The 23,061-nt window shown below is 40.2% G+C and overlaps 1 protein-coding gene across 1 annotated transcript in view; it reads left to right on the plus strand.

The window, feature by feature from the left end:
- LOC115627014 (neuroglian) overlaps positions 1-18,731 on the plus strand; it is a 51,977-nt gene extending 33,246 nt beyond the window's left edge. The window contains exons 5-9 of the mRNA XM_030522536.1: positions 12,346-15,162; positions 15,232-15,396; positions 15,460-15,837; positions 15,919-16,022; positions 17,578-18,731. Coding sequence (XP_030378396.1) covers positions 12,346-15,162; positions 15,232-15,396; positions 15,460-15,837; positions 15,919-16,022; positions 17,578-17,630 — 3,517 coding nt within the window. The 3' untranslated portion in view covers positions 17,631-18,731. The remainder of the gene's footprint in view (positions 1-12,345; positions 15,163-15,231; positions 15,397-15,459; positions 15,838-15,918; positions 16,023-17,577) is intronic.
- The last annotated feature ends 4,330 nt before the right edge of the window (positions 18,732-23,061 follow it).

The following is a 23,061-nucleotide window of genomic DNA, read 5'->3' on the forward strand; positions in this document are numbered from 1 at the left end:
TGCGCATATATGTATATGTATGTGTGTGTGTGAGTGGGCGAGCTTGCCAACACTTGGCCATAACAACAACAACAACATCAGCAACCAGAACAAAAAGTTGCGGCGGCTGTAGATGACGACTTCTTTTTTTTTTTAAACACAAACATATGTATGTTGTTTGACTGCTTTTCGAATTTATGTTTGTACACACATACATACATACACATGTATGAGGAGGAGGTATGTATGTCTGTTTCTATGTATGTACATTTATTTACTTTAATTTTTCTATTTGCTTGGCTTGGCATTGATTTTCAAGGCGTCGCCTAAAAGCATGCAAAGGATTTTTATTTTTGCACTACTTTCGTGTGACAAATGGCGGCATTGGCAGCAACACACGCACACACACACACACAAAGCCACTCAAGTAACTTTGGCAACACTAGCGGAGAAAAATATTGAACCAAACGTTAGTCGAAACAATCGTTTAAATATATTTTAAATATTAATCATGAATTTAAAACGAAGATACTCGTACTTCCTTATTTAAATATACTTGATATCTAAGCTTAATAATAGTGGAACAAGCTATTAACAACACAAATGAATGTTTGGTTTATTTATTTAATTTGCTTAATTATACTCTAATATTGAAAATTCTAGCCTAGCACTGTACACTTCCGGTTCTTTTTTCTTATAACAGAACGGAAATGTCCGACCTTTTCCCTACATTTGGTTGTCAAAACTGAAGCATGTAGCTAGCTGCTCTGATAAATTAGCATACGCCACGCAACATATTTCGCATATATATACTACAAGTATGTATATATAGCATACATACAAACTTATATAATATATGCATATATACTTTGTATAGAAGTATTTATGTTCGGTTTAGTTGCCGCAAACAGCTGGGCCTAATACTGTTATTTTTGTTCTTGTTGTTCAAGCTGTGGTTTTGTTTCATGTTGTTGTTATTCTTGTTGCTGTTAACCTCCCCAGCTAATGGCGGGCGCGTGGAGTTATTATCTTTGTGTCAGTGTGCGTTGGTGTGTGTGTGTGTGTGTGTAGGAGGAAAGCAAAGCAGCTTCATTGATTTTTACGCCATGTTAGCCAGCAACATTCACATATTTTACTGCTCGTTGCCTTTCGCCTGTCGCTTGTCCTTGGATTTTATTCTTGTTTGTGTCCTTTGGCGCCTCTAATGGTTCAATGCTTCGTTGTTGCCGCTGTTTTCCAATCGTGTGTGTACATGTGTGCTTGTGTGTGTCTACGCCAGGCAGCTGCGGTTTTTCATGACTCCATGTTTATTAATGGCTGCCTAGCTGACTGTTGGCGCCACGTAACAACAACAACAACAACACTAGCTGTAAAGTAAAGAAACAAAGTTAACTGAATCAATGAATTTTTTAAATTGCCATCAAAACGGTAGCAAACATTACTAACAAAAAAGTGCAGCGCATAAAATAAAACTTAAAACAACATAAAACATGCACATAAAACAGCACCCCAAAAGGGAGTGCGCCACCCAATACACACACACACACACACACACACACAAAGAGAAATAAACGACCAAGTGACGTGTCATGCATGGGCCGCCGGCAATCGCCCATTTGCAGTCCACGCCTCCCCCATGCCGTACCCCTTTACTGCTCGCCAACGTCAACGCGATTAAAATCAACTTCATCAGCGCATTTTGCCTTTTTTGGGCACCCCAAGCGCAATCGCCAACAGTGTTGTGAAGTTTGAAAAAGTAACTCCAGGGTTTGTTTCAAAAATAGTCACCAAATAAATTGGAAACTATAAGTATATAAATTTGTATGTTCTATATGCACCTTCATTGTCTTGAGTGGTCCTCAGAAATTTTCCTTTTGAAATTAAATAATTGATTTATGTATGAAATACAACTATAAAGCAAAATTTTAAGTGAATAGTCGGTTTCAAATACTTATGTATTTCTTATGATTTCATAATTGTAAACATCGTTCTAAGGTTGTTAACATTTGCTAGATAGTTTTAGTTTTATTATAATTTATTATTTTAATTTTATTGATTTGTTATTATTTTATTCAATTTTGTGATTATTTTATTTTTATATATTTTTTGTTTATTAATTTTATTTTATTATAAGCTTATTATAATTGGGCTTCAAATACTTTGTATTTTTAGTGATTTCATATTTGACAACACGTTTCTAACATCTGCTAGAAAATTTGTTTTATTTTCTTATAGTTTATATTATTTTTTTTATTTTTTTATTTTATGTTTATACATTTTATTTTTTATTTAAGCTTATTATTTCCATTATTAAACAACCAATTTCAGTCTGCGTCTTAAATTAAAATAAAATGTAAATCCTTAACTTGTTGCTGAACATTTTTGAACCTTTTTACATTCGAATTGGCCCTGAATTCGGTTTCAGATTTTGAGGAGAGACTACATTACGAATTTTCTCTTCAGTTCAAGTTAAAAATAAATCTAAATGCCGCATATAAGAGACATCATCTTACTTTTTTTTGAACACTGTGCTTAATTTAATCCAAGACTGAAGAACAAGAAGGAGAGGCGCAATAAGGAAAGTGGAGTCAGTCAGGCAGTGCAACTTTTGGGCAGACGTTCGTCCAACCCCATACGAGTAGACAGACGACACACTACTTCCGCACACAAATTTTCAGACATACAGGGCACTTCATTGGCATATGATTCATGCGTATCAATCAAACTTTGAACGAAGCCAGAGCCAGGGGCAGCGCCAACGTCATTATTGTCATTTTCATCATCATCATCATCATCGTCGTCGTCGTCGTAGTCGTTGTCATTTGTCATTTGGCTTCGGTAATTGGGCGGTGGTTGTTTGCTGGCTGGGTTGGATCACTCGATGGGTGCTGGGTGATGGGTTGGCTCAGTCGGTTAGTCGATTAAGCGAAAACTTTTCACATACAATATGTGCAAACATGCATGTATATAAGTACATATATGCTTCATATATATATACTCTATATGCATATGCAACATTTGCTGTTACAGTCTGTCTGCCTGTTGCCTTCGCTGGCGACGGTGTGGAGAAAATCGATAAATTGAGCTTCTCAATTGCACTGCCAATTGACAGTCACATTAGCTGCACAAAGGTCGAAAGATAAATATTGAAGTTACTTGCTCCATTTGCTTAAGTTTTAGTGAAGATGTACGATCCATAAATGTCAACTAAATTGCTTGAACAGTGAATTGTGCCGTAAGCTTCAGTCATTATTTATTTCTTTTAATTTTAACGCTCTTCTGTTTTTTGGGCTCTTCTCTGCAAACGAAGTAAATAAATAAGATCATCGGATGTTTTCAAATTCCATTTCACAAGTCTTAAGTGTTTTGCACTTAACCCCTTTTTGCATTCTCGTTTTTAATTTAACGAGCCCCCGACTATTTGAAGACTCATCTACAATAAAAGGCATGGTTTGATCTCTTCTTTGAATTTTTGCCTCAAGAGAAGAAATCAAAATCCACTAAATAATATATTTGTAAATGTTAATATTTACATTTTAGGAGTAGTCTTTCAAAAAATATCTCTAAAGTCCTTCAAAAATTATCTAATCAATGCTGAGACCATAATGGTAATACTTTTAATATAAATGTACAAGTAGACTATATTTTGACCCACACGTCGGGGTCAGCAGTAAAATAAAAAAACATTTGACTCATGTCTTCAACTGAAAAGATAAAATTTGATGATCTATGTATGTATCTATGTATGATGACGGTGGATGGGTAGAAAAGGTAGAATGTGTGTGTGTGTGTGTGTGCCCTACTTGCAGATCAGAAAGCAGTAGCGACGCGATTAAGATCTGAGAAATAAAAAGCGCTGACAGGGGGCAGAACGTGCTGGCTCTTGACCCCAAAAAAGAGTGACAAATTCTGACTTGACTGCACAGTTGTGGTGGTGTTGGGAAACACTTGGTATACATGTCATAGACGAGACGTTGCAACTGGGGCCGCACCAACAACTCAGTTGCCAACTGTCTTTTAACCATTTAACTGTTATGGCCAGCCAGAGTTCCCACACACTTGGCCACATTTCCACTCACAGACAGCGCTGTGCATTCTGAACTATGACACTGCGCCCTACGCCTCCAACGTCGACGGCTCTTGTCTGTACTTTGCCGCCAACATCAGCTAACGGCTCAAGTCATTGTTGAACCCTTTGCCGCAATTGTTGTTGTTGCACATGCACACACACACACACACACACACACACTCGCTCATACACACCTATATGCATATGCATAAAAAGCATTACATGTTGCGCTTGTTGCTGCGTGTTTAGAAAGTTTGTAAGCCTCATTGCTTCTTCTTTTTGAGGTTTACGGTTAGTTTTTTTTTTTTGTTATTGCTGTTGTTGTTGTTGTTTTTGTTTCTTCGCTTAATTCTCGTTTTTAATGACTTCGACATTATGAGCATTGTAATGTTTTTCTTTTTTTTTATATGGCCCCCCAACCGCCCGCTTAGCTGCATGGGGCCATAAAAAAAGCTACGACTCTCTCAGCATAACCAAAATTGTTTCCATGATTTCCGGTCCGAGTTCTGTTGTTCTGGCCACGTAACCTGCACAGGTGCAGGCACCGGTCTCGATATGGCAGCGACAAAATCAAGCTACGTCACTCACTTTATGGATTTACAAAATCAAATCCACACAAATAGCTGGAGACTGAATAAAAATTAAGCAACAAATTCGTTCTCTACGTGAATGGGAATGCATTCGAAATGGCAAGCTAAATGGTCGCTCAGATACATGTACATAGCTACTTATGTACATAGATGAGCTTAGTTAAGCAAAATATTAGCAAAATGGTTTGAAAGTCAATTTACTTAACGATTTAGGCTGTTGTTCAACATTTTTAACGTCATAATGAAAGGATTCCCATAAGTTGGCGTTAAATATACTATTAAAAATACTATAATAAATATACTATAAAACTATAATAATTTGTATACCCTTTACCCAAAAGGTAAAAGGGTATAGTAGTTTTGTGCGAATGTATGTAAAACCCAGAAGGAGACGTGACAGACCCCCAAAAGTATATATATTATTGATCAGGATGACAAGCCGAGTCGATATAGCCATGTCCGTCTGTATGAACGCAAGGATCTCAGAAAGTGTAAGAGCTAGAACAACCAAACCTGGTATCCAGAATCTCCTAAGTGTGAGAAAGGACGAGTTTGTGTTTTGTTTTATACAGACCCCTCACTCCCCCGCAATTCGTGTTTTCCATAACTCCGGTAATTCTTGGAATTTCGAACAGGGTATTTAAGAGTTGAGCTCGCTTGACTTTAGCATTCCTTTCTTGTTTGTATTAGCAGAGTGCTTTTATTTAAAACTGTCCGTCAACGATGGACTTCAATCAATCAATCATTAAATTAAAGTTAAATAAACTTGACAATTAATTTATTTCATTCATGGTGAGTTTGTAGTATCCGGCTAGTCCCAGGGGAGGTGCAGAGGATCGTATAATGATAGTGCAGCTAATCAATCGATCAATGACCCAGCAAACGCTATTTCGCAACATCATTGTGAAGAAAGTTGTGCCCCCAAACATAGACTTGGTCTGATGTAATCCCCGCTCTTTCCACTAATTTTTTAATGCTTTCCCATTTTGTACGTCGAGTTGTTTGAATACTTTTGCCAACCCGTTTGCGGATTTCTCGAGGGAGCATAATCGTAAAACCAAAACGACTTTTTAAATATGTGCACAGAACACACAGACAATATTTGCATGTCGTTAGAATGTCTGTTGGCATGTCCGACCTCCTCCATCCACCCCCCCCAGAGCTGCAGCCTCCAATGTGGATGCAGCAGCCGTGCAGCCATTCATTGGAGTTTTGTTGAGTTTTGTTTGGTGTGCATAGGAATGCTGCTACATTGCATCTACAATATATACATACATACTTGTATAGTGTATATGTATAGGGAAAACAACCCTCCAAATTGCCGCACCCTCCCAGACAGAGACGCTGCTTTTATGTCAGATGTTAAGTACAGAATGCGGCCGTATACAACCGACCCAACAACATCACCCACCCATTCATTCATTCATTTATACGTACGGGCGCACTCAGTCAGTCACTCACTCACTCAGTCAGTCAGTGGAGTTATGCTTGCGCTGATGATTCATCGCCATCCGCCTTCCGAAACCCCCAAAGTGCAGAAGAGTTCCCCCCTCTGTTGCACGTGCCGTAGGTTTTTGTTTGTTTTAGTCAAAAGCTCTAACTCCAAGCCTATGAAAGGGTTTGCAGTGCATAGACTTAGGCGCTTAGGTTGCTGATCAATGTAAGTTGCCCGCCCCACATAGCCCAGCTGTCCAAAACAGACTTCAATTTATCCAACTTTAATATGCCTGCTCTGTAGTTTTAATTGATTTTTCTCGGGACCCCCATGGGGGGCACACGTTTGCGGTTGAAAGTTCGTTCTTGCTTTTCTTCGCCCCTGGAATGATTTCCTAAATAATTCGTCAATGAACCTGCAAGACACACACACACACACACACACCACATACATCTACATACATACAAGTAGTATATGTATGTATAGTTGGGAAGCCTGTATAAATTTCGATTGCAAATATGCAAGCGGCGCCACTTGACGTGGAGCCCGGCGCCGACTCTACGACTGCTGTTTAATGAAGTGTGTGTGTTAAACTTAATTGACGTTGCTTCATTAAGATAGCTGCGCCTGTGTCTGCATATGTGTGAGTGAGCAGTAATGAGTGACTAGCTGGCTGGCTGTGTGGTGGTGCGGGCGGGCGGGCGGGCGGTGTCTGGAAGTGGAACGACAGCTGGTCGGTCAGCAACGAGCGCTGATTGTCTGGAAGAGCGCGAGTGTAAAGGCATAAAGCAAAGATGTTAAGTCACTTTTCAGGGGTAGTAGTTGAAGAAAGGCAAATGATGTAATTGCTGTAATTGAAATCATATTTTAATTTGTACACACACTGACATTTGACACCACGAACAGTGCGAGTACGAGTATCTGTAAAGAGCTTCCTCTCTCATCCCCACATAGCCAGGGAAACGCTTGAACTTTGATTGTGATTCGAAAACACAATTTGTAACCAGTTGCAGGTTTACAGCTCAACGCTGCGAAATGGCTCTATGTTTGTAGAGACTTGTTTGTGTGTGTGTGTGTCCCCCCACAGTTTTCGACAGCCACATCAATGTCGTGCCATTAAGGGCCGCGTTTTTGAGAGTGGCGTTCAAAATGTCTAACTGTCTGTCTGTCTCGCAGTCAAATCAAAGATAAAGGGCATGAAAAAGTCAAGTGATTGCCTTGTTTTGTTTCAAGAACGCACTCAAACATCAATTATGTAGCATAAGCGAGTTGATGCAGCACGAGTTCAAGTGCGATTTGTGATTATGCTAGCTGTCTGGCTCAAAGCATTGGTTTAGGCTCCACCTCCACCTGCAATTTATTCAAACACAAATGTCATGAATTACCTTGCGGCCCCACGTTGGGCGCCATGTCAAAGGCAGACCCACCAACATATACATATATGTATATTATGCCATATCTGTACTAGCGCTTGTGTAATTTTTGTTTAGTCAATTTACTCTTTAAAATCGAGTTTTTTACGTGCTACATTTGTGTGCCCCACATTAGGCCCAATGCCAGTTGGCATTGATTATACGAGTATTGCTGCTAATTGAAGTGAAGTGGCGATAGCGGCAAATTGAGTTGTGCACTTTTGGTCTCATTTTTTGTTATTTGTGGCGTTGTTTTCGCTACTTACACTATTATGTCACTGTTGCTGTCGACTTTGCATGCCAACTTCTAGCATGCTCAGGGGCCATTAATATACCTGCTATACTATATACCCACACTTTATGTTGGAATTACTAGCTGGAAATTAAATGATCACAACGTCAACAAACCGTTGCCGTTACCGTTGTCCTATTTATGGGGCGTAGGTTTGTTGTTGTTGCTGTTATTGTCGTGGTTGTTGATACCCTTGGAGACACTTCCGGTTGCTCGGGCATTGCGTGGCTCGCTGCCTGTCGGTCCTGTCGCCGACAGTTTGCTCGCATGCTACGACCGCTAGATCCTAGCTCTTAGCTGCCGATGTCACTGAACGCTTGACATGCACAAAGTGTCAACGCGCCTGCCTAACTAAACGAACTTGACGGGCACTCCCTGCTGCCTGCCAGGCAGCTAGGCAGCGTCATCTGTCGCCTCCCATTGCCATTCCCCCTCTCTCCTTGGTGTGTGTGTGTGTGTTTTTTTTTTTTTTATAACAAATTCATTCGACTGCTCCACTTCTAAGCAGTTAAATACATACACACAATAAAAGCTTTTCGTTGTACGCTCATCCTGACGAAGTCGGCGACGGCGGCTAAGCCAATGCGCCGACCCGGGGCCCAACCCTTAAGCTGCCTTGGTGGCCCAAGTTAAGGTCTGCGTGTTTACTTGGCGCTTGGAGCAGAATGCCGGCAAAACGACGCCAAAACAGACTGCTAGCCGTCGCATTCCATTTTGAAACCCCGACCCCTCACCAAGCACCAGGCCCAGCCCCGTACTCTCAAGCATTATATAGCACGGCCATTTAAAGTCTGGTGTTTCCTGTGAGGAAGCAGCCAACAAAATTAGTTTAATACTTGTATCTAGCATGGTGGATGCGCAGACTTCTGGAACTCGCCTCTGTTCCTTAAAGTAATGCAATTTCTTTTGCAAAATACTACGAGTATGTTGCTTGAAAATCATTTCGAAAAACAATAATTTAAAAAAGAAAAGTCTGATTTAAATCTATTTCTTTTTTTGTGAAATCTGACCGAGTTGGTTAAAATAAAAGTAGGGATGTGAATAGAAAGAAGTTAAAAGAAGAGGAATATATAATTTGAATAATATTACATGAGAAAAAATCTGTAAATCATCCACCTGGTGGGGGAAAAATTTAATAAATAGAACTAAATATAACTTAAATGAGAAAGTACAGTTAAGGCCAGAAACGAAACGTATTATATTTTGAGCAGAAAACCCGGAAAGGGTTGTTCTACTCCAAGTAATTGTGGAAAACAAATACGTTTCTTGTTTAATTCCCAGTTTAAAAACAAATAAGTAGCTAAACAAAAAATGGGAAATTGTTTCCGAAGGCGATTCCAGTTCATTTATTTAAGGGTTTTACTAGAAAAGGTGCCTTTTCGACTAGGAAGGAAAGATCCTTTCAAAAATGAACAATATTACGATAATTGAACTTTAAGAGCAACCCCCGTATTACCAGCTGTGCTGATAGGGCCTCTTTGTTGCCAGCATTGTTGGCTGTTTTGTTTTTGGCTCAACTTAACAATTTTCTTGCACATCCTAGCATTTGTTTTACTTTAGATTTTATTTATTTGTATTTTTTGCCAAAGTGCCGGCAACATTTGCTGCGGTTTTGATTTTGGTTGCCTCGTTACTTTGTTTTCTTCGTTTGCCGACACTTCAAACGGCAGTCAGTCAACTGGCATATAACTGGGTTAGGTTTTAGGTAGAAGCCTGCAAAACACACATTTCGTACACACGCACACACACACACACACATAGATGAAAGGAATTTTCGTTGTAGTATGAGGCAGGAATGTAAAGCAATGCGCAAAAAAGCATGCTATGGTATTTTTTTTTGCAACCCCGCAATCTACTTATGCAGAAAGCACAACGCACACACACACACACACACACACACACACATACAAGTATATTATATACATGTATACCAACAAACTGACATAGACATACAAATATAGCATAACGTTGCGTGCCTACTGATGAGTCATCAACTCCACGAACATCGCCATCGTTGTTGTTGCCGTCTCCCTTTTCATCGCTCTTCGTTTCCGCCACTTTTTGCTCTTCAGAATGGTTTTTGTATACAGATTTGTATCGCATTTGCTTGTACAAAAGATTGTCAACCCCAAAGCTTTAGCTATCGGAACTATCGGCACACAAAAAGTGCAGCTACTCGGCCTGCTCCCCAGCCCACCCCCACCCCTGCACCCACTCCTCGTTCAGCAGACAACTTAACAACTCATAAAAATTGCACAAATCGCTTAACTTTCAAATGGGTCGCAGCCCCTCCCCCTCCCCCTCCCTCTGTCTTGGCAAACTTGAGGCTGTTGTCTGTCTGGTGTGCCTTGGCCAGTTCATGCCCTTATTGTTGTTGCCAACATGCCAAAAGGCAATTTCACTAAAGTTTTTCGCCTTTTTTTTTAGTGTTTTTTGTTTTTGTATTTTGTAGCATAATGTACTTTAGTTTTTGATATGCGGTGCAAGATAAGGAAACACCTGGACGGTTGACTGCTTCGAGCGTCATTCCATAGACATTCCATAGGCAGCTCCCACCACCATCAACCCGAAAGTTGACCGTATGGGAAGGAAGCGAAAGGGGTCAATCATCCAAATTTATTGTCTGGCGTGGCGCACAGCGGTGCTTGGGCAATAAGTGGTTGGTGGCTGGCAACAGAGGGTTAATGGGCTTAATGTGTCATTGGCACAGACGTCGTCAACGATGCTTATGTCTAGATTTGGACTCGGATATTCATATTGTCAGTGCACATTGGTCTAAGCTCAGTCCGTAAATGAATGAATGATTTCATGGCCATAAAGCGCTTAAGCTGATGAATCCATTATGTGAATGAACAACGGTTTAAAGCTCAATAAAGTACTGGGTACTGGGGCTCTTGGGGGTAGCTTTTATTTGCGACTGCTTACAGGGAAAAAAATCCAATGGCACTTATCTTTGAGAAGCAAGAATTCTGCATTCAACTTTTCTTTTTTTTTTTTTTCAATTCAAACAGCCCACAGTTTGTATATTAGTATCTGATTCGTATTATAACTCTGCAGCCAGTGTGAATGAGTTAAATCGAATCTTATAGGACAGTTCGTAGAATTTGAAATTCTGATGTAGTCTGTTTTGTCCTGTAAAGGTATTCTCTAAAACAAATCCCCACAAGCTAAACCCAAAGACAGCATGACACGTACAACTGTAGATTGCTTAAATATTTGTATACCCTGTACCCGTTGGGTAAAACGGTTATATTAGGCTTGTGCAACGTATGTAACAGGCAGCAGGAAGCATCTTCGACTCCATAAAGTATGTATATTCTGAATCATTATGACGAGAGAACTCGATCTAGACATGTCCGTCCGTCTGGATGAACGCCTGGATTTCGGAAACGGTTGCGCGCACATTAACCAAACTTGGTATGTGGACACTCCTAGTCCCTAGGCTACATGAGTTTATTTAATTTTTTCTGTTAAAGCCGTTATCTGAAACGCACTCTTCTCACATTACACTATTACTATATGCATGTGAATTGTCGTTATCTGCGCATGCTTTCTAATTATATAGTTCAACTTCCTGGTTTAGTGCCAGCTCCAGCCAGTTGGTTTCCACATTTAATTTCGCTTAATAATCATTTCTGGACCAAGCAAAAACTCAACAAATTATGACGACTTTCTTAATTTCCAATTGCAACAACAACAGCGAAAGAAATATAAATGTGGATTGAAGTGTGCTGTCGGCATATTGTTGTCTGTGGGTCGTGCGTTGTGGGACGGGGGTGGGGGATCTGCAGGTCCAGGGGTCTGCAGGAAGGATGTGGGCATGCGCTCATTTTTCCATTGTTTTGTTTCAAGTAATGGCAATTAAGAGCAAAGGAAGTAAGGAGAGCGGTCGGCAGTGGAAAGAATTAAGAAAAAAGAACGCGCTTTTCGTCTCATTATTGTCCACTTTTTATTGTTATTTGTATTATTATGTATGTAGTTGGCACTGTGCGGGACTTGGTCGCTTAAGTGGCACAGTGTGCGTGTGTGCGTGTGTGCGTAACTATGCACGACAGCACTCAAAACCTCAAGTCAATTATGCCCGCTGCTTGAGCTTGTTAAACGACGAATTCTTCTTTTTTCGTTGCTGTTGTGCTACTTGAACGGCTCTCGTCTACAACACGGCATTCAACGCCCCTCTTCGCCTCTTTGCCTCTTTCCCTTAACCCGCCTAACCCACAACCCGGTCCACTCTCGCAATGTTGTTCAGGTCATGCAATAGGTCAATCATTTGTATTGTTTTTAAGTGTTGTAATCTCAAGTGAGAGCTGAAGGAAAAGCGAGCAAGCAACAGAAATGAAACGAAACAGAAACAGAAACAGCAGCTGGTTGTTGAACTTTCAACTGACCAGCCCGACTGCTTATGCAATCGGCTCACCCACCACTATCCCTTTGGATTCAAATTCAAATTTGTAGCAAGAAAAAAAGAGATGGTCTCACAGGTCTTATAAGAGGTCAATTGCTGTGCTTCTCATAACCAAGCCCTCATCATTCACTAATAAACGATTTCGTTGTTTCTTTTATTGCAGCTATCGCTGGATCAAGAACGGCAAAAAGTTCGACTGGCAGGCTTATGACAATCGTATGCTGCAACAACCTGGTCGGGGCACGCTCGTCATCACGTCGCCCAAAGACGAGGATCTGGGCCAGTATCAGTGCTTTGCCGAGAATGAGTTCGGTGTGGCTACCTCAAATTCCGTCTTCGTCCGCAAGGCCGAATTGAACGCATTCAGAGATCAGGCCATTAAGACAGTGGAGGCCAACGAGGGCGAGCCCTTCTCGCTGCAATGCGAGGCGCCCGATGGCTGGCCCAAGCCCACTGTCAACTGGCTAATCCAACAGTCCATTGACGCCAGTATCAAGTCTATCAATGACTCACGTATGACACTCGATCCCGAGGGCACGCTCTGGTTCTCGAATCTGACGCGCAACGATGCCTCCGATGAATTCTACTATGCGTGCTCCGCCGCCTCTGTATTCCGCAACGAGTACAAAGTGGGCAACAAAATCATGTTAGACGTTAAACAAATGGGCATCAGTGCCTCCCAAAACAAATATCCGCCCAAGCGTCAGTATGTGACGAGAAAGAATGAGGTAGCATTGCGGGGCAAGCGGGTTGAACTATTTTGTATTTATGGCGGCACACCATTGCCTCAGACCGTGTGGAGTAAAAATGGACGGCCCATACAGTGGAGCGATCGCATTACCCAAGGTCACTATGGAAAGTCGCTAGTGATACGTCAGACGAACTTCGACGATGAGGGCACCTACACTTGCGATGTCTCGAACGGCGTGGGCAATGCGCAGTCCTATTCGATCAATCTAAGAATCAATGCCATACCCTATTTCACAATTGAGCCCGAAATTCAAAACGCTGCCGAAGAGGAAACCGTAGAGTTTAAATGTGAGGCAGCTGGTTCTCCAGAGCCAACAATTCAATGGATACACAATGGAAAACCTATTGCACTGGCCGAGCCCAATCCCCGGCGTACAGTCGAGAACACGCGCATTATCATCAAGGATTTGGTCAAGCAGGATACGGGCAATTACGGCTGCAATGCCACCAACTCCCTGGGCTATGTCTACAAGGATGTATACCTAAATGTGTTGGCCTTGCCCCCAGAGATAACAGAGGCACCACGCGATGAGGCCACTGTCGATGGTCGGAACATTACAATGCGCTGCCGCGTCTTTGGCGCACCCAAGCCCCAAGTTAAATGGCTCCGTGGTGCCAGTTGGCTAACTGGCGGTCGCTACACCGTCCTTCCCTCGGGTGATCTGGAGATACAGCAGGTGACTTTCGAAGATCGTGGCGATTACACGTGCTATGCGGTCAACAAGTTCGGCAACAAGTCGGCAAAGGGCTCACTGGATGTCAAGGAGCACACTCGCATTACAGAGGAGCCACAGAACTACGAGGTAGCCGCCGGACAATCTGCCACGTTCCGTTGCAATGAAGCGCACGACGATACGCTCGAGCTGGAGATTGAGTGGTGGAAGGATGAAGTGATTATTGACTTCGATGCCCAGCCGCGATTCGTCAAGACCAATGATAATTCTTTAACTATTGCCAAGACCATTGAATTGGACTCGGGCGAGTACACGTGTGTCGCACGAACACGTTTGGACTCGGCCACCGCCAAAGCGAATTTAATTGTGCAGGATGTGCCCAATGCTCCCATAATAAAGAAGCCCATTAATTGTCGGGGCGACAAGGCGGAGATTTCGTGGGAGCCTCAGGGCGATAATCGTTCGCCCATATTGCACTACACGATTCAGTTCAACACGTCGTTCACGCCAGCTTCCTGGGACACGGCCTACGAGAAGGTACCCTCAACGGATCTTTCGTTTGTTGTGCAGATGTCACCCTGGGCCAATTATACCTACCGAGTTATTGCTTTTAACAAGATCGGACCCTCGCCGCCATCCGGGCATAGCGATGCGTGTACCGTACAACCAGATGTTCCCTACAAGAACCCTGACAATGTTGTTGGCCAGGGTACCGAACCAAATAATCTGGTTATCAGCTGGACACCAATGCCTGAGATTGAACACAATGCGCCGAATTTCCAGTATCGCGTGTCCTGGAAGCGTGATATACCTGCAGCCGCCTGGGAGAACAAAGACATCTATGATTGGCATCAGAACAACATTGTGATCACAGATCAGCCCACATTTGTCAAATATCACATCAAGGTCGTGGCCATCAACGAGCGCGGCGAATCAAATGTGGCCGCCGAAGAAGTGATTGGCTATTCCGGTGAGGATAGACCCTTGGAGGCGCCCACCAACTTCAGCATGCTGCAGGTTACAGCCGCTACCTCCGCGTACCTGGGCTGGAATCCCGTCAGTCCCGAATCGGTGCGCGGCCATTTCAAGGGCTACAAGATCCAGACTTGGACGGAGAAAGAGGGTGAGGAGGGACTTCGCGAGATCCATGTGAAAGGAGATTCAAATCAGGCGCTTGTCACACAATTCAAGCCGTACTCAAAGAACTTCGCCCGCGTGCTCGCATACAATGGACGCTTTAATGGACCACCCAGTGCCGTCATTGATTTTGATACGCCCGAGGGCTTGCCATCGCCTGTACAGTCGCTAGAGGCATATCCACTGGGCTCCTCTGCATTCTGGCTGACCTGGAAGAAACCTCTTAATCCCAATGGAAAGTTAACCGGTTATAAGATCTATTATGAGGTTGTCACTGGCAGCTTCGTAGGTGAACGTCGTGAATACGATCCTCACATCTCTGATCCGCGCATCACACGTATGAAAATGGCTGGCCTGAAGCCGAACACCAAGTACCGTATTTCTATCACTGCCACCACAAAAATGGGGGAGGGCACTGAGTAAGCAAAACAAATGCTCTGATCTAAAGCAATCCATAATTCTCATCTGTTGTTCTCTTCCATCTGCAGGCACTACATTGAGAAACGCACCCTGGGCGAAGAGGCGCTTATGCCAGCTGTGCCGAGCTTTACTTGGGAGCAACTGCCCTCACAAAATGGCCTGGCCACGTTCCGCGTCAATTGGCATCCCAGCACGGAGGGTCATTCAGGCACTCACTTTTTCACCAAATACAGGTAAGCACAAGGCCTCTACATTTTTCCAACGCTCTTTATTAATTCGAATGAAATTCATTTTAGGATCAAGGGTGAAACGGAATGGATCAATGAGGATCCGGAGAAGAACAAGGACTACCAGGAGATAGCTGGCCTCGATCCCGATACTGTTTACGAGTTCCGCGTTGTCTCTGTCGATGGTCACTATTACACGGAGAGCGCAACCAGCGAAATCGACACGAATACCGTGGAAGGCCCCATTAAGGTGCCTAATGAGAACCTCGCCAATGCTGGATGGTTCATTGGCATGATGTTGGCCCTGGCCTTCATCATCATACTGTTTATCATAATCTGCATAATCAGACGCAATCGAGGCGGCAAGTACGATGTGCACGATCGCGAGCTGGCGAATGGCAGACGCGACTATCCCGACGAGGGCGGCTTCCACGAATACTCCCAACCGTAAGTGCTGCAGAAACTAGCTAGTTTATACAATCCATATACGATCACATTACCATCTCTCTTTCTCTCATCCGCCTATAGTTTGGACAACAAGAGCGCGGGTCGCCAATCCGTTAGTTCAGCGAATAAACCCGGAGTGGAGAGCGATACCGATTCGATGGCCGAATACGGCGATGGTGATACAGGTGCGTATAGAAACAAAATTCAAGAAATCTGTTTTTGTTTCTACATTCATAACGCCGCCAATGCCCAGTGCACAATCATTTTCAATGTCTACTCTTATGTATCTGTTATTGTTCCTTTTCTTTTCCTTTTATGAATTTTATTTTTTAATTCGTCTAATTGTTTTTATTTTTGTTGATGATGATGAGCAGCTGTGGCCACAGCCGCTGCACACGCCGCCGCCGCCGCTCGCAAGTTGGCCAACAGGTTGCCACCAGCCAGCGTGGAGAACCAACCGCCTAGCAGCGGCGGCCCCAGACAGTAGTTGCAAACGATGTCCCCGAATCACCCACAAAAAATACAAAAAAATTATATCAAAAAATCACCCAAAACAATGCGAATGAAATCAAATCAAGTCACTTTTTGTTTTTGTCGTCATCGTCGTCGTCCTCGTTGTCTTCGTCGTCCACGTCACATCCGCAATCAGGTAGAAAAAGAAGAAGCAGCAGCAGCAGTAACGCGCTTTTTTGTTTTTGGTTTTGTGTTCCTTCCTTTATCGCGGCTATAATTTTGGCTGGCAAGTTGTTGGTAACCCACGTTTAGGGATCTGGCTACGCTTCTCCACTGCTCTTTGCTTTTACCCGTTATTCGTTACTTGTTCTCGTTTTGCACGTTGCCTATAAAAAAAGCACCCATCCCTAGCTATAAGTTAACTAACTGGCGCCAGCCCTGGTCTGGTCTGACCTGCCATGATCATCAGCAAGATTATTTCATTGTCGGCTTTGCATGGAAAGGGCGTTTACTGTTTTTGTTGTTTTTTTTTTTAGGAGAGAAATTTGTTTCTAGATATCTTAACAAATATCAAAAATAAATTATAACTCTCGAAATAAGATTAGATCAAGTTATTTTGAGGTTTGTGGGCACATTTTTAAAAGCTTTTCGAATGAACAGACCATCATTAAAAAAAAACTTCCGTAGCCTAAGAAAGGTAATCTTTATATTAATTATCCTTTAATGTCTTTCCGGAACATAAAAGTTGAACTAAAAACAACAAATGTTAGCAGAATTAAAACTAGGTTCTATTTAGGTACAGGTTTTGTGTTAGAGACAAATTTCAAGTAGATTTCTGTTCATTAAGGATTTCATGGTTTCTCCCTGGAGGTTGAAGATCGGTAGCATATATAGTTATATTTTTTGATACGTTGAATTTGCTTAATGAAGTTCACAAGAAAATTATGAACAAAAATGAGCGGCGCGCCTTCCATTCCGACGAATCCATTGTCCTTTTTTTGTGTCCCTTTTTTTTTGTTGTTGTTTGGTTTTCTGTTAAATGCATTTAATGTCGTCGTTCACTTTGTTCTGCACCCATTTGTTTAAATAAAAAATATTCTATATTTATTTACTTATATTATAATTTCGTTCTTTAAATTTATGTTTCTTTTTATTTTCCTTATTTACACCACTCAATTGGCACGCACCACTTCAACTCCAACAACAACCGTCAAACAATCGCAATCGAATCGATTCGAATCGAAAACAATCGATAAATACGAACACACAATCACACTCAACCAACAGGCATGAACGAAGATGGCTCTTTCATTGGCCAATATGGACGCAAAGGACTTTGATTTACTTTGTAAGCAGAGCGCAGATTCATGAAGCAGTTACCACAATAACAACAACAAACCATACTTGTTGCATCACATAAAAACAACAACAACTATAATTTAAAGAAATAAAGAAAAGAAAAAGAATATCTCGCCACCCCCCAAGCGCCCAAACTAAAATTCTAAATGCAAATGCAAAGTTTAGAGCTAATTTATAGTGTTTACAAACAAACAAACCAACAAACGACAGATTTAATTATAATTTTATTTTTTTTTTAACTATATCTAAACTGCCAAACATGAAAAACAAAACACAACTAAATTAAATGGAATGTAAGCAGCAACAACGACACAGCAGAAAGGCTATAAACAAAACAAATAGAACTATATATAAGTCTAATACATATACATATATATATGTGTATATATGTATGTACGATTTAATACTTTTGTAAGCCTGGAGACCTCCGCCCGTCCCCCCACAGGCAGATGACAAGAAATTTTGTGTGACGAGCAGCTGCGTGTTTGATATTTTTATAAACATCATAATTTCTCACTCTTTCCGTCTCTCTATATGTTATGTTGCACACATACATACAAACAAACACACACACGCACACACACACACTCTCTCTCTCTCTCTCTCTAGCTATCTAGCTAACTATTTAATTTTAAATGTAATGCATAAATGTGTTGTGGCTTTAAGGAGCTAAAATTCTATAATATATAAATTATAATTTAATTTTTAAAGTTAAACTTGTATTGCATTGTTTTTTTTTTATATAATTCGTTTTAAGAGAATGAACTTGAAATCTCCGCATAGAACCCCGCTACACCCACTCCTTTGATAAATTTCATAAACGAGCGTATTTTTGAATACTTAGTTCCGTTCTGATCTGTTTCGCATTTTTTAGTTTGTGTATTATTTGTATTTTAGTTTCCTTTTTCCTTTGTAAACGTTATTTTATTTCGTTTTGTTTTCCGACAACAAATCAATCAATTGAAAGATCGAAAAATGTATGCTTAATTTAATATTAAACTATATATAAATGAAACTTTTTTATATCTAAATGAAAGGAAGCGAAAACAAAATAAACAATATCATGTAAAGTGTAAATTTAAGCTCATGTTGTCTTTTTATTTGTTATTATTATTATTATTATTTTATTTCTATAGAACGCTGTGTAGAAGAATGAATCGCCACTTGTAAGAACTTTTCAGAAGCTGCATCGTAAAAATGGTTTTCACCTTTCATTCAGTATTTCATTTAGTATTGTTATGATTATGTTTTTGTGGCAGCATGTGCCGATCCTCATCCCTCATAAAGCTTACGAATTAATTTGCATAGAAATTCGTGCAACAAGATGTGTTGATTTTGTAACGCCTGGCCTGGATGAAAGCTGCAATGGGCCGATAAAGAGAAGTCTCTCTGTTTAACCTTTGCCCAAAGGTCTCTGTTTTTAAGAAACTCTATCGCATCACTATAACTTATTTGGCGTTCATATCAATAGGAAGCTACCTCGCAAATACTTAGTTCTTTAGATGTGCTGAACAAAATTTGTATTTAGAAGACTATCGAGAGACTCTACATAAGTCTGCTTTTTTCATCAGCATGAATATGTATACGAAGCAGATTTTAAAAGAAATCTACCAACGGCTGCGTAATGTCCTTCATAATTCACATAGCCAGTGCAATATAATTTGGAATCAAATGTAAACATAAATAAAAAATTCTTTTATCAAATCAACTCGAGGTAAAGTTAAAGCATGAACTCTTTCCATTATACCGCTTAGTTCCCCATATCTCTATCTCTACCGCAACCAAGTAGTGTCCTTAAAACTACGCGCTGTCCCCAACCAAAAATAACACGCGCTAACAAATACAGTTTAACTAACTTCACGGATCGCAGCACTCTATAAATAATAAAAAATCACGCGACTAATTTAATAATTTATAACAATTGGTGCTGGTCTACCCATACTTCTATTGATAATAACCCAAAATATAAATAGATTGTTAACTGTTTTCAATAACTGCTGTATGTATTGGTATTTTCTGCAGGACAATTCACTGAGGATGGCTCCTTCATTGGCCAGTACGTGCCGGGAAAGCTGCAGCCGCCAGTCAGCCCACAGCCTCTGAACAATACGGCCGCGGCGCATCAGCCGCCGCCACAGAACAGCACTGCGGCCGGCGGCAGCAATGGAGCGAGCGGGCCGACGAGCACAGCCGCGGTGGCCACCTATGTCTAAAAGGCAGAGCGAGGCAGCAGAAGCACGATCAGCCGAGTCGCGGAGAGCTGGAGAGCTGTATAGCTGGAGTGCAGTTATGTGGAGGGGAGTGGAGCAACGGGGATTGAGAGCAACGGATGGTGGGAGGAGGGAGGCATCAGCGTTCATTATGCAAATCTACTTATCTGTGTGTTTGTGTGTGTGTGTATGTCGACGTGCGCCTATTAACGAAAAACTGCTTTAAGTGTCTCGAAATGCAAAACAAAAAAATTATACCTTCAAATTAAATTAAAAGAAAAACGAACTCGCATGAATTTGAAGCATTTCATTTTTCTTCTTGCTTACAATGAAAACAAAAACACACAAAAAAAAAAAAACAAAAAACATTGCTTGGTCTTAGCAACTTTTATGGGAAAATTAAAAAAAAAAAAATGTAAAAACTATTATGTAAACTATATATGTTCGTAACTTGCAAGCAGCCTTCTTTCAATGCATGAAGTATAATGAAGAGTTAAACAGAAGAATTGATAAGCGTTGAGGTTAATAATTGATATAACTGATAAATGATGAATGAGGATCGTAAGAGATGTTCGTTCGTTTGTGTTTCCTTTTTTACACACACACACACATATGTATGTATATGCCTATCTAGATATTTAGATGAATAACAATTAAGCTCTTCAGTTGGCCTACACTTGCAATTTGAATTTTGTTTTTATATAGACGATTTGTTTACATTCTGAGCAATCAGTGAATATATATATATATATATATGAAATGAAATATATATATATATGACATGTGTTCATTTTACAATGACAAATAGTAGAAGAAATACAAAAAATACTAACTGTGCTAAAAATAAAACAAAACCAATTGACGACCAGCTTGTACAGCCATCTATCGAGGAGGGAGGAGGAGGCTTAAAAGGCGCTCTAAACTCTAAACAATATTCACAAATTTTGCCAGTTTTTTTTACTCGCTTTACACATAATGCAGCAGACATAAGCGACTACATACATATGTATGTACATCTATATAGAAACTATGTATATGCACATGCATAAGTACTATATATACATGCCAGCTAGATCTATGTATGTGTAACAAGTAATACATATATGTAAGTATTGTACGAGCATATGCGAAGCATTTCAACTAAATTTACAGAGTATATAATATATATTCATAGTATATACAAAATATCGAAAACAATATGTAATATACATACATACAGCCTAATGCGTCTGTACAAAGCAAATATTCTAAAGAAAAGAAGCAAGAAATCAAGCAAGATAGACACGACTACGACTATGACTACGATCGGGTTGAATCGATTCTGATTGACTTTGATTATAGACCAGGGCTAGCTGAAAACTAAATGAATGCAGCAGATCACATAAATAACAAATTTCCACACTCGCTCGCACACCTTACCTTTTCACACAGTTTACAAAATATATATAATATAGTATATATACCTACGATATATATATGTTATGTATGTGTGTATTATGTATTCGTATTCATATTCATATTCGTTCCATGTGCAAGTATTTGTGAGCAACTGAGGCTCGCAACGATTTTTTTGTAAGACGTCCATAGCGTAATTAACTTGTGTGTAATGTTTAAACTAAGTCTATTTTTTTATGTACCTACCACTCTTTTTTTTTTGATCTGTGAACTATTATTGTGTTCCCTTCACCCCCCGACAGACCCAAACTATGTTAATTAAGTAAAACAATTAGTTAATTACAATATCTGCTGTAGGAGACATATGTAACTCAACAAAAATAATAATAATATCAATATCAATAATATTCCGCGTGGCATGACACTTATGTGCAAATATGCTTATTATACTAAACACTTAAGGTACGGTCAGACAGGCAAATAATTTGCACGCGAATCTGTCAAATATCATAAGTATGTTGTGTTCAGTAAAATGAATAAGAATTCTATTCTCAAGTGTAATTTTCTCCAACTTTTCAAAGACGATAAATTTGTATGCAAACTATTTGCGTGTCTGACCAAAAGGCATATTGCTTTCAAACAGCTACGTAGGAATTTTACTCCAGCTTGTCAAATTTCTCACAGTTTCTGTTAATGCGATTTTATTTATAATTGAAACCAAAAACAAAGTACACACACAAACAAAAATCCTAACTACCTACATATTTTAGTTTATTATGCAACACAAAATTATATACATACATATAAATAAATGAGAAATTAAAGAGCAAAACAAAACCATTTATTTTTCCACACCAACCAATTGGCCTCATTTTATGATTGCTTTTGATTTAAAATATTTCATTATTAAAGAGTCGTAGGAATTTAAGAATTACACATATACATATTTATATATACATACATAAATTGTACGATATTTTGCAGAAGTTCTGAGTTCAGATCAGTGGCATTGAATGAGTAAAGAGCGGGCAGATGAGAGATGGAGGATGAGAGGATTAGCGTGTAACGTGTTTAGGAATTGGCTCCTGCGTGATAAGCATGCCAATCGTTTTTCAAATTGTGCTTGTTTTGTGTTATTTACCTACGTTAATTAATTAACAACTAAACATACAGGGTGGCTTAGTAAAATTTTGCATTAGTATTAGAGGATAACAAAAATAAGAGGGAAAGAAACACACGTTGTGTATGATTTTCTTATTGCTTTTTTTTTCAAAATACTGTTATTTGATTAGTAGCTATAAAATAAACTTAGCGCTCTTTGTGTGCGTAGTTCGAATAGCCTTGCTTCTCTATGCATACTCATAATACCCACACACCTAATCCTATTAAGCCTAAACCTTATGCTAAATACGAAACTCACAAGGATACAAAAAATACCACACACAAATAGACCAAGGACCTACTTTTAACAAAACCCCACTAAAAAACACAAACAAAGCAAACAAATCACAACACCTGCACACGCATATCCCAACGATTGAGACGAGGTTAGTAGGATAGGGGAAATAGGTCTAGGGCTAGGACTAGAACAGCTGATAACACAGAGACTTAATCTTTTAAGTATTCAAGATGGCGGAAGTGGAAAGGCGGCACACATGGATTGGCACATCAAAAATAAAACACAACACGCCTAACACATTAAAGGAGGTCAGAGAACACAAAATCCACAAAAATAAGCAAACAAATAAGAAACCATACTACATATACAAATATATATATGGAAAATATTTATATTTACATGTGTAGA

This window comes from Scaptodrosophila lebanonensis, unplaced genomic scaffold (assembly GCF_003285725.1).
Source record: "Scaptodrosophila lebanonensis strain 11010-0011.00,11010-0021.00 unplaced genomic scaffold, SlebRS2 tig00000089-arrow-pilon, whole genome shotgun sequence".
NCBI lineage: Eukaryota > Metazoa > Arthropoda > Insecta > Diptera > Drosophilidae > Scaptodrosophila > Scaptodrosophila lebanonensis.